Source organism: Saprolegnia parasitica, assembly GCF_000151545.1.
Source record: "Saprolegnia parasitica CBS 223.65 unplaced genomic scaffold supercont2.120, whole genome shotgun sequence".
Lineage (NCBI taxonomy): Eukaryota > Oomycota > Saprolegniomycetes > Saprolegniales > Saprolegniaceae > Saprolegnia > Saprolegnia parasitica.
In genome coordinates this window covers 73698-88404 of record NW_012156514.1, presented here as the reverse complement: position 1 = coordinate 88404, position 14707 = coordinate 73698, and the positions used below count along the sequence as shown (strand labels likewise).

The window sequence follows — 14707 nt, the reverse complement described above, 5'->3', positions numbered from 1 at the left end:
AAACCTGCTCCACCCGGCGCAAACAAAAAGGGTGGTGACGCTCCAGTGTCGATGGCGGGTCTGGCGCCAAAGAAGGACGGGGTCCCGCTGTGCCTCAAATACGTCTCGAGCCAGAAGTGCAAAGGGAAGGACACGTGCAAGAAACCGCGTTACGGGATCACGCGCGCTCATTTCCTGCCAACGGAGGCCTTGAAGCCGGAGGTCATCGCATACGTCAAGAAGGCGCTCGGTGGTTTCAACCCCAAGTTCAAGCACCTGGATGCGTCGGCATGAAGGCGCCGGGGTGGGCAGGGAAACCCACCTGGCGAGACCATTCCCCATGCGACGATACCGCACCCGATTCCCCCCCAGCCACCACCGGCCACGCCAAGACCCGGCGACTTTGGGCCGCAGCGTGGTGACGCCAAGGCACAACACTCGGCCACGGCATACAAGGGTACTGTCACGCGCCGGCTTACTACGCCGCCAGCGCGTACAAGAGAAACCCTACGCACAGGACAACACGCCCACACACGCACCGGAACGCTGGTTTTACCGCACCGGGACGCACAGGCGTCATCCCACGCGTCGTCGACGGCCGAGAACGTCGACTCTGGCCACGTCGAGATGGCAAGCACCGGAACGCTGGTTCTCCCGCACCGGACCGCTCAACCGCCTACTCGACGTGCGCTCTGCTGCGGCTCCATCGGCGTATGAGCACGCCGCCGGGGGTCGCAGCTCGACTGTAAGCACCGGAACGCTGGTTCTACCGCACCGGAACGCCATTACAGCGTCACACTCAACGTCGACGGGTGAGAATGTCGACTTTGACCGCACTGCGACGGCGAGCACTGGAACGCGGGGCATCCGCACCAGAACGCTTCGCAACCGTCGCAGGCAGCGCTTACGCGTGAGCAGCAACTTCGCTCCCGTGTGGCATCCATGGCGGCACGCAAACGGCTTCTGGCGGGTCACGTGAGGACGCCTCTGGCAGTTGACTTGGTGTTTGCGGCGCAGCTCCAGAGCCACCTACGCAACAGACTTGAGCTCCACACCAAAATCGCACAAGTACGGCTCAACATTGTGCTCATGGAAGCACGTCTGCAACAGCCTCCAGAAGCGTCACACGAGAAGGACATAGAGACAGCCGCGGACCTTGATGAGACCAAGATCGAGCGAATCTCGCAGCTGGTGCTTCTCAAACATTTGACGCCGGAAGACACCGTCATGCTTCTCCGCGGTCAGTGCCCCAAGGATCCGCGACCGAACAAGGCGCTCTTCCCAGAGGAGCTGGCCCGGTTGCTCCACGGTTACTCGCACTGCGACACGCTCATCGCTGTAGAATCAGCCGGATTCACGATCCCGACCCGGTCCAAGCCGGCGCATCCGAAGAACCACAACTCGGCGGAACGGCATAGCCGCACAGTACGCCGTCACCTGGCGGAAGGCCAAGCGCGCAACAAGTATGCGTTCTTCACCGACGCGGTTCTCGCCCAATGGACACACGCCGGCCACGACATCAGGCTCAGCCCGCTCGGCCTTGTACCGAAGAACAACGCGAGCCTTGATGTCGATGGACGCGTCATTTACGACCTTTCAGCACCGGACAAAACGGCGGTCAACGATCTCACGAACAAAGACTTGCTCCCGGACGTGCGTTGGCGTCGAATCTCGGCAGTCGCGTCACGTATCATCGGGTTGCACAAGCGGCTAACCGCGAGCACGAGGATCATGGAGATGGCAGGCGACGTCAAGAGCGCGTTTCGACATCTACGGGTCGCAGCTTGCGACGCCAAATGGCTTGGAGCCAGAGTTCCCGGATCCAGCCATTGGGGCCTCGATCTCTCGGGTCCTTTTGGTTGTTGCGGCAGCCCACCGTTCTACGTCGTGTTTGGTCGAGCGATCTCCTTTTTGGTATCTCGGGAATCACCCAGCTCGCTCAATCCTACACGATCAACCGACACGGAGCCATTTTGAGCGCTCGAATGGACGAACGATCATATTCTCATCGAGCTTGTCACACAGCCCGCTTCAAAGACGGTCCCAGCTCGAGCAACGGCGGCGGAAACCGCGCTACGTCTAGGCATGATGGCGGTACTCGGGCCGACAAGCATCAACGAGAGCAAGTTCAAGGAGTGGACGTCCAACCTCCACGCTTTGGGTCTCATTTGGCACTTGAACGAAGCGACGGTGTCGATACCAGAGGACAAGATTGCACGCGCCTAGTAGGCGCGCGTCGACGCCTTGCTCATCCGAGGCCGAGCTACAAAAACTACCCTGCTGCAGGTGCTGGGGTCGCTCAGACACGTTTGCTCATGCGCCCCAGCAGCCAGAGCGTTCTACCAACGGCTACACAGCGTGGCCGTCAAGGCGACGCCATTCAAGACGTTTACACCGAGCGTGGTCAACTCTCGACAAAGGCACTCTCCACGTACACGCGTGGATCGACAACGCGCCCAGTGTGTCATGGGCAAACAAGCTCGCAGCGTCCAACGTCTACGCTCAAGAGCTCAACCGCCATCTAGCGCTCGCCCAAGCAGTCAATCGTCTGTACGTCACGGCGGGCCACATGGCCGGAGCACGGAACGAAATGGCCGATTGCGGGTCACGCAGCCTCGTCGAGCCGTTCAAATCGCGATGGCTCCAGCTCTCTCACGGGTGGGAAGCGTGCCCAGTGCCAGCAAACATTCGGTACATGTACAAGCCGACGTCCGACGTTTTTCAAGACGCCGCTCTGGCCTCAAGCACACACGACCGCTACAAGGCCGCGTGGGAACAGTGGCGCACGTGGCGCGAGCATCGCCGACAGTCACCATGGCTCTCCAAGGAGGAACGCGAGCAGACGACGAACTTGTCGAGTACGTCTTGCACCTCCGCGACGGCGGCAACTCCGCTGCCACCATCCGATCCAAACTATGCGGCATCGCTTGGCGTCATCAGCGACACGGTGGGTACACTGTGGCGCTGGCACCCGACCATCGGCTAGTCCTCCGCGGGATGGAACGGGACGACGGAGCCACCCGACGATAGAGCCCGTCACAGCTGCAATGCTCTGGCATTTGCGTGCCGGACTCGACTTCGACGACCCCCAGCAGCGCTCACTCTGGGGGGCTACGCTCCTGGGCTTCTTCTTTCTCTGGCGGAAGTCCGAGTACCTCCACGAAGGATCCAAGCCCGCGAAGCACGGTCTCTGCGTGAGAGACATCCGCTTCACGACGGCATGGGAAGAGGTAGCGACGTCCGAAGATCAAGTGCACGAGGTCCACATCAAGCTGACGAGCTCGAAGACGGACCAGCGGCGCGGCGGTGTGACCTTGCGGTTGTCCCGGTCCGGTAGCTTTTGGCTCTGCCCCATCCCAGCGATTTGGGAGCTGCGGCGCATTGCGATCGCCGCTGGGGCCAAGGCCGACGAATCGCTCTGCACCACGCTCGCGCCGGACGGAACACGAGTCGCGATCAACGAGAGCCAAGTCAAGGCACTCTTACGCGACACGGCGAGAAGGATGGACAAGGACCCGTCAGCTTACTCCACCCACTCATTGCGAAGTGGTGGAGCGACCGCACTCTTCAAGGGCGGCGCGACGGATCTGGCCATCCAGAAGTTTGGCCGATGGCGCAGCGACGCGTTCAAGTCGTACGCACACATCGACGACGTCGAAATCGCTCAGCTGGCCGGCCGCATTGCCTTTGGGGGAACCGCCTCACCTCACCCGAGGTCCTGGCAGTAATGAAGGCATTACGCCCTTTGCCCCCTGAGCAAGCTCGCCATTGTGAAATGGGTGTTTTGCGCGCGCAGCAAGTCGAAACGATCTTTTCACGAAGGGGCGTGACTTGCGAGCCGTCGTAGAGCTAGCGTTCTAGATTTAGACGCCTACTAAGCAACCCGCCTCACCTCACCCGAGGTCCTGGCAGTAATGAAGGCATTACGCCCTTTGCCCCCTGAGCAAGCTCGCCATTGTGAAAAGTCCAACCGACCAATCAGCGCGGCCGCTCACCATAGTCAAGCCTAGTAACTCAGATAATCACAACCCTTTTCACATTCAGGCACACGCGTGCAGCCCGCGGACCCCAGCGAGTCCGGAGCTTCACGACATTGGTCGGAGAACCCCCGTGTCGGGCTCGTGGTCTTTTGGACGGGTGGTGGACACCCCCACCGTCCAAAAGACCACGAGCCCGACAAGCCCCAAGTCCAGCCTTGCAGCCTTTCGTCTCTCGAAGGTGCCGACGTTCGTCCACAATGAAGACGACAAACTCGCCCCTGCCGTTCACGTCCGGAACGTCGAAGGCAAGGCTCTCCACGGTGACGGCTCAGTTTCCATGCGCGTGGCGATGTTTACCGACGCACTCGGCTCGAAAGAAAGTGCGTGGGTGTACCACCTCATGAGCACGAAGAAGTTCGTCCCAGCGACGATGACTGAGAAGGACTGGGACACGCTCGTCGACGAGTTCTACACGGAGTACATCGGTGACAAGACGTACCGCGAGTCCATGTACGAGAAGGTCACGCAGAAGGACGGCGAGCGCTTCACCGAGTACGTCATGCGGGTGGCGCTATGGGCCGCCGTGGCTGGCCAACAACTGGACGAAGAGCGCAAGATCCGGATCGTGGTACAAGGCGTTGTCGACCGACAGCTCCACGCCGCTCTGTGGCAGATCAGCGAAGACTCGTTGTCGTGGGACGAGTTCGAGCCCAAGGCCAAGCGGCTCATGGCGTCGGCCGACGCGCACGCACGGAAGACCAAGACTAAGCGGGCCAAGGCGTACCGCGTCGCCCAGGCGACAGCACCGATGGACGTGAGCCTCCAAGTCAACGCCGCGCGGACTGGTGGACCGCCGTCGCACGGGAACGTGATGCCGGCAGCAGCTCCCACGCCATTCCCCGCGTCCGCGACGCCCGCGCCGTCCGCTCCCGGTCGCACGGTGCAAGGCTGTCACGTGTACGGCGAACCCGGACACTACCGCAGCAACTGCCCACAAGCCCAGCACCTCGCGTCGTGTGATTTTCACGGTGCGCACATTGGGCACACGTCGGATGATTGCAACGTCCTCAAGAACGCGCGCCGATATGCCGAGGCCATGATGCGGGCCCAGGCGGCGCAGCCCGCGGACAACACGGCTGGCACGTCACCTCTCGGAAGCCACTACCCCGTCGCCGGCGCCGGTTTTCGGGAAGACCGCGCCTACGAGCGAAGGCAGCGGTCAAGAAGGATACGGGAGCTCATGACCAGCCAGTGGCCAGCACGACCACTAGTGACGTCAAAATGAAAATAAAGTTGAGCCCCACGCGTTTGCGACCAGCCCTTCTCCACGACGCAGCAGAAGGAGAAAACCGGACGACGCAAGGGCGAGGGGCGCAAGGGACGAGCGAGCCGCTCAACCCAATGGGAGCAGAAGATGCGTGGGTGAACAACAGCGTCACCACGCACCAACACGACAGAAGACAGTCCTCGGATGCGGCGCTAGCCACTGCGCGCACCGGGCACAACGAAGGAAGAAACCCGTCCACGGATGCGGCGCTTGCTACAGCGCGTGACGAGGACGACGAAGGGCGCACACCACTCTCGGAAACACGGTCCGAGGAGTGCAGCAAAGAGGAGCCAACCCCGGTCGCGGTGCCGGCCGCGGCGAGCCGGGAGGACGATGCCGTCTCGCCGTCGAAGGATCCGGAAGGGGTTCCATCACAGTGGGCCGGAGATGACATCCTCCAGACGCTCGTCACCGCACTCACACCGGAAGAGATCGACAACGTGGGCAACGTCCAAGAGGTCGACGACATGAGTACTGCGGACACGATGGGTCGGCGGCCAGGACGCGCCGTCATCGCGTACCCGGATTGGTCAGCGGTGGGACGCGACGCCGGAAAGTGGCAGCACCATTATCGACGATGGCGCGCAGCAGATGTCGAGTCCGGTGCGCCGACGGTCCACACGATTGCGCCTGGTGATCTCGAAGTCCATCGCGTGCACTTTGAGCGGTGCGAACTCGTCGAGTCCGGATACCCACAACTGCTCGTACCGGCGGTGTGCGATGGCGAGCCGTCCAAGCTGCTCTTCGACACCGGCGCGATGGTCTCGCTGCTCAGCGAGAATCATCACTGGCTACTCGGGTCACCAGCACTTAGACCGTCAAGGGCGTTGGCGGTGGCCATCTCGCCGTGCTCGGCCAATGCCTCGTCACGATCCAACTCGGCCAGTCGACGTTCGTGCAGCCGTTCGTGGTTTGTCCAGGACTCACCCACGATGGCATCCTGGGCATGGATTTCGTGCTGACGCACGGCGTGTCCATGATCTCACTGCGCGACGAGATCACCCTCCAGCTCGCTCCGTCGGGAGCCGGGCAGGACCCAAGCCCGACCGAAATTGAGGAGGCGGACGCGGGGATGGTCGTCGTCGCAGCAAGCAACGTCGAAGTCCTCCAACACCATCCACGCAGCACCCGCGAGCAAAGATGGCGTGTCCGATGCGATGACGGCGTCCAACGTCGCGTGAGCGAGCAAGAAGTGCCCGAAGACATGATTACACGGTTCGTCAGCAAGGTAAACCATGTTGACGAAGTCACGCAAGTCTATCTCGACGACTTGCGTGACGGCCTAGCCGCTTCGGCGGAGTAGGCCGACGAATGAAGTTACTAGGCCAGCTACGGTCAGAGCTCGGCGTCGCGCCACTTGCCATGGCTTGGGCAAGTGCCGTACTCGTTCTTGCACGGCAGGCCGCGACGAGGTTGAACCTCGCAGGCCATGGCCGGACGCAGCGGTGCCTCGGGACGGACAAGGTCGGTGTGCGTACCATTGGCGCGCTGCCGGCATTTGCCACGCGATCGCGTCCGAACCCGAGCAACTCCCACTTCTCCGACGGCCCCCAAACGGCCGCCGTGGGCAATGTCGTGAGAGTCCGCGAACGGATCGAAGAACGCGCTCGCATCATGCCCCGGGGTACGAAGCATGCGACAACGACGCCGGGCGAGCAAGAACTCCGAGGCCCCGGGGCACAGATACCCGGTCACGGTCCAGTCTGCCAGCAAAGGTCCGCACACCCAAGACTGCCCCGGTTCCCTGCAAGACACACACAGTCAGTCCAACCGACCAATCAGCGCGGCCGCTCACCATAGTCAAGCCTGGTAACTCAGATAATCACAACCCTTTTCACATTCAAGCACACGCGTGCAGCCCGCGGACCCCAGCGAGTCCGGAGCTTCACGACACAGGTATATGAATTGAAACAAGATATTTCACACACAAACAAGACGACGAGCTTGGGAAGTTACGCCGTGCACCACTTGGTGCCAAAATCGGCGGCGAGGCTCTGGCAGTATTCCTGGTCGTAGTCGGCCGTCAAGCACTGCGACGTGGCGGGGTAGTAGCAACCGTTGCAGCCGTTGCAGTCGCCGTGGGACTTCTTTGGTTTGTGAGATGTAGGTTGCTGCTTGCCGTTCATGGGCGAGTACGCCGGCATTTCGGCCACGTTGCACATGCCCTTGCCGCTCACACCGCGCTTGAGGTACATGTAGCCTTGCTCGCCCCAGCCCGTGCCCCACGAGTTCTTGATCTTAAAGTGCTGCTGACCGTCCTTGGTGCCATAGCCGACAGCAATCACCGCGTGGTTCGACTGCCCACCCGGGCAGCTCTGCACGACGCCGCTCTTGTAGTTGCGCCACACGTTGTTACCGGCCTCGACGACGACCGTGACGGGCTGCTTGTCGAGCGCGCTCTGGAGCGCACTCTCGCCTTGGATGTCGACGGTCTTGCCGACGTTGACCTTGGTTTTCTGGCAATCCTTGCACTGGCCGTTCTGGTTGGAGCTGCCCGAGGCGTACGGAAAACCCGACTCGGTACACAAACCCGTCTGCGTAATGTAGTCGAGCGCCTTGTTAGGCCAGCCGCCCTCGCAGCCGCGGCCTGCGCTCGAGGCACAGCTCACGAGTTGCTGCTCGGAAAAGTCGACGAGCGACCCAGTCATTAGGCAGTGTGCGGTTTCGACAGCACCCACGGCCGCAAACGACCAGCACGACCCGCAGCTACCTTGGCTGCGCACGGGCGACATGCACTTGTTGGTCGACCAGTCGACGCCCGTCGCCTCTTGCTGGGCTTGCGTCAGCGTGAGCTGGACGTTGTTCAACCCGGATTGTGTTTCGAGGGCGCCTCGTGCTTGAACGAGCCCTTGACAAATGCTGCAAACTCGTCTTCGGTCATGAGCGCAAACTGGTTGTCGGTCGAGAACACGGCGCCGCTGTGCTGCTTGTTGAGGTCATCGACGATCTTTTGGGTCGTCGCGAACCGGACGAGCTCGTCGTCGATGTCTCCGTCTTCGAGGTTGCCGTTCTCCGTCTTGGGCGGAAGAAAGCCGTTGGCTTCGGCTTGCTTGCCGGCTTGACTGGCCTTCCACGCCGCGAGCTTGGCTTCGAGGTCGACTTTTTCTTGAGCCGAGAGACGCAGGCCTTGGACGGCCGACGCAGCGAGAAGGAGGCAAGCGATCGACTTCATTGTGATGGTGTGAGGTGGTCGAGGGAAATTGGAAAATGAAAACACGATGCCAGTACGAACTGCGCCATCGGCATGGCATGCGACGAGTGCAGTGTTCGATTCCAAGAGCAGAGACTCTGTAGAAAAGGCTCTTTCTGAGTCCACCGAGTTGCGTATCTGAGTTGGTGGTCATATCCTGTGAGGCAAAGCCGTCAGGTGGTATTGTCGCCTGCATGAGGATTCCTCGAAGTGCTGAGGACGCATTGTACTACAAATTCTTTTGATTATATTCGACTAGAAACTTGGCTAACGTTACCGTCGCATGCGGCTGCTTGTGACTTTGAAATTGCACTTCTATGACCAGATATACTCTCTCTTGCATTTCACGCTGCCACGTCATCGTGCCTCGTCCAGCCTGTACCATTGGCGTTGTTGCCATGCGTGCTCTCGTACCGTTGTAATGACATGATTGTTTGCATGGAGCAACGATAGCAAAGACCATTGTGACATTGTTTTTTTCCAAACGCAATTCAACATCTCTGGATGCTGGCATTAGCAATGACGGGTGCTTGTTGCTGCAGGACGATCAGACCCGAATACGTTGGGAGCTTTGCGGTAGCAAACACATGTCGGTGGAATCGGACCGCAAAACGGACGGAGACAAGGAATGGAAGCGTGTTGTGCCTTTTTAGCATTGTGTATGGTGACCTTATATTGCTGTTGGCACCTCCAAGCCACGCGTTCCGAATGTGCTATAATCAAAAAGATTCGATACCACTACCAACACCTGGTACTATGCAGCACGATTTCAGCGTCTGTATTCCAGTCGTCTTTGGTCCTGCCTGCCGGATTGGGCACATGCAACAATACAGAGGTGCATTTTTCCACTGATGACGGAATGACGATGTAATCGAGTTGGAGGTGTGAGGCGTAGAGAATTGCACTCCGTGTGATACAGGCTCTTCAATCTGTGTCACCTGTGTGAATGCGACTACTACATGGGCAACCGGCAGCCTCGATGCACGCGATGCAGCACATCAACGAGGTCGATATTGCAAGTATCGTTCATGTGAGCTGGTAATGCCAGGCCATGGGGAAACACCAAGAGCATGTACGTGTCAAGGTGGAGCTGTGATGTTGCGAAGCGGTATTGTAGAGCAATTTACGAAATTACTTGATTTTTAACTGTTTGCAGCCATGTCAAAACTCAAAACAGTCGCAGTTAAACTATCGCGACTTCACACCATGGTTATGGACATATCGAAGGCCCTTTGCAGGCCGCGGGCGGCAGATCGCCGACCTGCGAGATCTCAAAGAGACGGCCCTGCAACGGCGTTGCCGCCTCATCCATTTGCATCACGAGCACGTATTTGGCTTTGACGTAATTTTCAAAATAGGGGTTGATGAGCTCGGCCGACACATCCGAGAGGACAACGAGCGGCTCGCTGGCTCTTTTCAAGTGGCGTCGAATGCGTTCGGCGGGAAAGGCCAGCTTGGTAGACTCGAGCGCAGCGGGCGAATGTCGTGGGGTGAGCTACCTTGTAGTCCGCAACCATTTGCGCGTAGTCCGTGGGCAAATGCAAAAGCATCCGTTCCTGCTGTCTCGAGACTTGGTGGCGAGTGATACTACGTGAACGCGGCGACTCCCATCGCCACGTGTAATTCGCATGTGTGTGGGTATTGAAATGCCCGAGCGACGTGCCTTAAGTTGAAGACAAATAGAGATATGACAGCCTCTTTCAGCAACACCAACGAGATCTTATTCTACTGGCCCTTTTTGCTGTAGTTGATGACCAAATTGGTGCGAAAAGCTTACGCCTCTTTGGTCGCATCGATGTCCTTCTCGACGAGCGCCGTCCACTCGGGATACAAGAATGGGATCGCGTTTGGCTGGAGTGCCGGGAGCTGCGCTGCAATCGTAGCCGTTAGCGCCTCGTACACGAACCGGTTGCCCTTGGCATTGAGATGCAGCCCGTCGCTGAGGTAGCTCTCGCGCTCTGATTGCATGGACGTCCAGAGATCGATGGCGGCGACACCCAGCGCCGTGGCGGCGCGCACACACGCTGCTGCGTAGTTGCCCGCGGTCACATTGTTGCGCCCGTAGAGTTCGTTGTCGCCAATGGGCGGCGGCGTCAGCAAGATGAACGCGGCGTCGGGGAAAGCGGCGCGCAGCGCCGTGATAATTGTCTTGGTGTTGGCCTCGTATTGGGCGAGAGGGACGTGCTGGGTGCCCGACGGCAGATCCGCGTCGTTGGCGCCGAGGAAGAGCGTGATGAGCGACGGCGCGCGCTGATTCGTGAGCTCTGCCACAATCTGCGGCAAATAGTCCAAGAACCATCTACAGTAGTGGGCAGCATCATGCTTTGTGTTGGAAATGCAGAGTCGGAAAGGACAGGGCGTACCTCGTGTTGTAGCCACTGAGGCCGCGGTTGATGATGTCTGCGCGGCGAATGTAGTCGGCCTCAAGAAGCGTCTGGAAGCCGCCGATCGCGGGGTCGGACGCTTGCTGCGTGATCGAGTCGCCAAGAAGCAGGATGCGGGGCTGGCTCATCATCTCGTCACAATCGCCGAATTCGTTTGTGACAGGGTTGGGGCATTTTAGCCAATCCATGAATACAAGACCAGAGATTGGCTCATGATGTAGCATTTGTTTGTATTCATCCAATCAACGCGCGCAATTTTTATATTTTTGAACCAATCAAGAAATACGATTGGCATCCGCGACGATGGTTCACCACAGCATCATCCAAGGGTATATAAGGATATACCCTTGCATCATCGCACCTTGGCCCATGCCTTACTACACCTTAACAACAGAGTAAACGAGTAGTCTAGTTGCATGACCTGTCAAACATGCAACATCGATATTGATCAAAGCAGCTCGCCGCAACGCTCAATCATGAAGGCTACAGCTCGGTCTTGGGGTGCGTCGACTTGACCTTTCTAGCCTTTTTGGCTTTTCTGGCTTTTTGTGGCTTGTGGCTTTTGCCGCTCGGAGGATACAACGTCTCTTGGTTCCATTGGATTTCAGCGACTTGAGGCTGCTCAAAGAGGAAGGCGTGGAGCTCCTGCACCCGCGATCCTTTCTGCAGCCCCGCAAGCACCTTGGCACCCTCGAGCTCGTAAAAATTAACGTCGAGGCCGCCGTTGAGTAGCATCTACGCGCTAGAGTTTATTGGTGCAAGATATTGTCCCCAGCGTACGCTTTTCCAGAGCGCACACAGCTCCGAGAGCGGCTTCTCATAGTCGGGGTGCGCCGCCGCATAGGCCGTGAGCTCCGACGGCTGAAGTGTGACGAAGACCATCTCGGACTTTTCGAGCTCTTGCTTCCGGTTCCTGTCGCCAAACCCTTAGCTGGCGACATTGACATATCGAATGCAGCGTACTGTTTGGCGGCGAGAGCTTCGTCCGAGAGCAGCTCTTCGTCCATGTCGCCCTTCTCCCATTGTCTCTCGAGAGCGTCATAATCGATGGTCTTGGCCTCCAGAACGCAGGCCACAAGTAGCACCATGAGCAGCAGTACTAGCACAGCTCGCTGCATCGTTTGACCCTTCGCTTGGATCTTTGCAGCTTGAAGACGAGATGGTGATTGGCTAACGTCTCCACCTCCGTCTTTATATCCTCCATTCGGGCCACTGTCATCGCTCACGTGCGAGCGCGATCGTCCAGTTACCAAACCAAGTGGACATAATTGCCGTCAACACATCGAGGTACATGTACAATGTGCAAGCGAGTATCTTCGTGTCGTCAGCGTCTTTGTGGTCCTCTCGGGCGTCTCGGTCGAGCTCTTCAACGCCTATTTGGACGAGGACGTACCCGCTAGCACGTTGTGGACCTTACTGACAACATTGTCATCATCGATGTTCCAACCAAAGCGATCGAGGCGAATGGGAGCTGGCGCTTGGCGTGCGTCGGGCAATTGACCGCGACGACGCCAGAAACGGCGGCCGCACCAGTCAAAAAAGCAATCCAATGCTACCTTGAGGCGCGACATTGATACGCTTCACCGAAGCTCGCTGCTGATGCTCGACAACGCTCCACCCTTGTTCGTTTGCGAGTGGGTGATACCGATCGTCGTGGTCGTTGCTTCCTGTGGTGGCTGAGGCTTCGGTTACGTTTACGTCGGCGCCAAATGCGTGCTGTTGATGCAAGTGGACGAGGAGGCAACGCAGAGACAGCGGTAGATTTAATAGCGAAAGGTCGCTGCTGTTGGACAACGTCGCGGGTGAATTCGACGCAGCGCTGCACCTCGACACTCGCGATCTCTTGGCGATCCCCAAGGCTTGGCATTGCCAGCGCACATGAACGATATCGGCAACATTGATCTCGTGCTGCAGCGCGTGCATCAAGGCTGCCAGGGCACCCAGCAGTATACATATATATCAACGTGTCCCGCGTTATCTTCCTTACAACGAGTTCGCATACGTAGTGCTACGCCTGAATGCGTGGGAGTTGGCACCAGCACTTGGTCGTTGGGAGTGAGATGCGTACGGAGAGATCCATCCCGTGGTGGACCCCACTCGCCGAGGGATAGCTCGCGCGAGGTCGCGCGCAGGCTCCTGTACTCAGACCACCCCATAGAGGAGTGCAAGCCGTCGGGTCTGTTTAGCCCATGCAGTAGTGCACCAGTAACGCAGGATAAGCACCCTCTATCGCGTGGAGTGCAATCCTCTCCGTTTCAAACCAATGAATGGATTCCAAAGCATATCTGGGCTTTGTATGATGCTTCGAGAGGCGTTGCGCTTGCTCGAGCTCGTATATGAGTTGGATCTTGAGGGCAGGGCGTCGAGCACATTTGCCTCTTCTTCCTCTTTGCTTCTTTCCTCTGCTTTGTGCCTCGCTGTCCAAGTGCCAGCTTGACAGTGCCTGTAGCCAGTGGCCTGTAGCAACCCAGACCTGCAGGGACAAAAGGCCGCCGCATCTGAAATCCGGACACCGGTGGATGCACGCCAGGTGTTGGCAAAGTGGCATTGAAGCCGCGCCCTTTTCATTACAGCACGTTCGAAACGCGTCGCTTGGTGGCGCCAACAGCAATGTCAAATCTTGCGCTCCATACACCACAATGCTATAACAAAAGGGCACAACGGTCTTCCATTCCTTGTCTCCGTCCGTTTTGCGGTCCGATTCCACCGACATGTGTTTGCTACCGCAAAGTTGCCAACGCATTCGAGTCCGACCGTTGCCAATTGCATACACCAATAAGAACATCCAACATGGTTCATGTGGGTTTCAATCGAGCTGAAGCCACATTGGTCTTTGCTATCGCAGCTCCATGCAAACAATCATGTCATTACAACGGTACGAGAGCACGCATGGCAACAACGCCAATGGTACAGGCTGGACGAGGCACGATGACGTGGCAGCGTGAAATGCAAGAGAGAGTATATCTGGTCATAGAAGTGCAATTTCAAAGTCACAAGCAGCCGCATGCGACGGTAACGTTAGCCAAGTTTCTAGTCGAATATAATCAAAAGAATTTGTAGTACTATGCGTCCTCAGCACTTCGAGGAATCCTCATGCAGGCGACAATACCACCTGACGGCTTTGCCTCACAGGATATGACCACCAACTCACAGACGCAACTCGGTGGACTCAGAAAGAGCCTTTTCTACAGAGTCTCTGCTCTTGGAATCGAACACTGCACTCGTCGCATGCCACGCCGATGGCGCAGTTCGTACTGGCATCGTGTTTTCATTTTCCAATTTCCCTCGACCACATCACACAATGAAGTCGATCGCGTGCCTCCTCCTCGCTGCGTCGGCCGTCCAAGGCCTGCGTCTCTCGGCTCAAGAAAAGTCGACCTCGAAGCCAAGCTCGCGGCGTGGAAGGCCAGTCAAGCCGGCAAGCAAGCCGAAGCCAACGGCTTTCTCCCGCCCAAGACGGAGAATGGCAACCTCGAAGACGGCGACATCGACGACGAACTCGTCCGGTTCGCGACGACCCAAAAGATCGTCGATGACCTCAACAAGCAGCACAGCGGTGCCGTCTTTTCGACCGACAACCAGTTTGCGCTCATGACCGAAGACGAGTTTGCGGCCTTTGTCAAGGGCTCGTTCAAGCACGAGACGCCCAAGCGCCAGCTGCGCGGCGACAACATCCAGCTCACGCTGACGCAGGCCCAGCAAGAGGCGGCGGGCGTCGACTGGACAACCAACAAGTGCATGTCGCCCGTGCGCAACCAAGGTAGCTGCGGGTCGTGCTGGTCGTTTGCGGCCGTGGGTGCTGTCGAAGCCGCACACTGCCTTATGACCGGGTCGCTCGTCGACTTTT

At 58.4% G+C, this 14707-nt stretch overlaps 4 protein-coding genes across 4 annotated transcripts; 2 read left to right on the top strand and 2 right to left on the bottom strand.

Moving 5' to 3' along the window:
- Positions 1-921: 921 nt before the first annotated feature.
- On the top strand, positions 922-2965 carry SPRG_22332 (hypothetical protein; the record flags this gene model as incomplete). Its single annotated transcript, XM_012353333.1, has 2 exons — positions 922-1739; positions 2266-2965. 2 exons carry the CDS (start codon positions 922-924, stop codon positions 2963-2965), a joined length of 1518 nt encoding a protein of 505 aa, XP_012208723.1.
- A 61-nt stretch (positions 2966-3026) lies between these two features.
- SPRG_22331 (hypothetical protein) lies at positions 3027-6589 on the top strand (the record flags this gene model as incomplete). Its single annotated transcript, XM_012353332.1, has 5 exons — positions 3027-3694; positions 4161-5140; positions 5443-5775; positions 5875-6047; positions 6101-6589. The coding sequence occupies 5 exons, from the start codon at positions 3027-3029 to the stop codon at positions 6587-6589; spliced, it is 2643 nt and encodes an 880-aa protein (XP_012208722.1).
- Positions 6590-10249: 3660 nt separating this feature from the next.
- Positions 10250-10991, bottom strand: SPRG_21317 (hypothetical protein; the record flags this gene model as incomplete). Its single annotated transcript, XM_012353331.1, has 2 exons — positions 10250-10775; positions 10840-10991. 2 exons carry the CDS (start codon positions 10989-10991, stop codon positions 10250-10252), a joined length of 678 nt encoding a protein of 225 aa, XP_012208721.1.
- A 352-nt stretch (positions 10992-11343) lies between these two features.
- SPRG_21316 (hypothetical protein) lies at positions 11344-11948 on the bottom strand (the record flags this gene model as incomplete). Its single annotated transcript, XM_012353330.1, has 3 exons — positions 11344-11595; positions 11641-11773; positions 11824-11948. 3 exons carry the CDS (start codon positions 11946-11948, stop codon positions 11344-11346), a joined length of 510 nt encoding a protein of 169 aa, XP_012208720.1.
- Positions 11949-14707: the final 2759 nt, after the last annotated feature.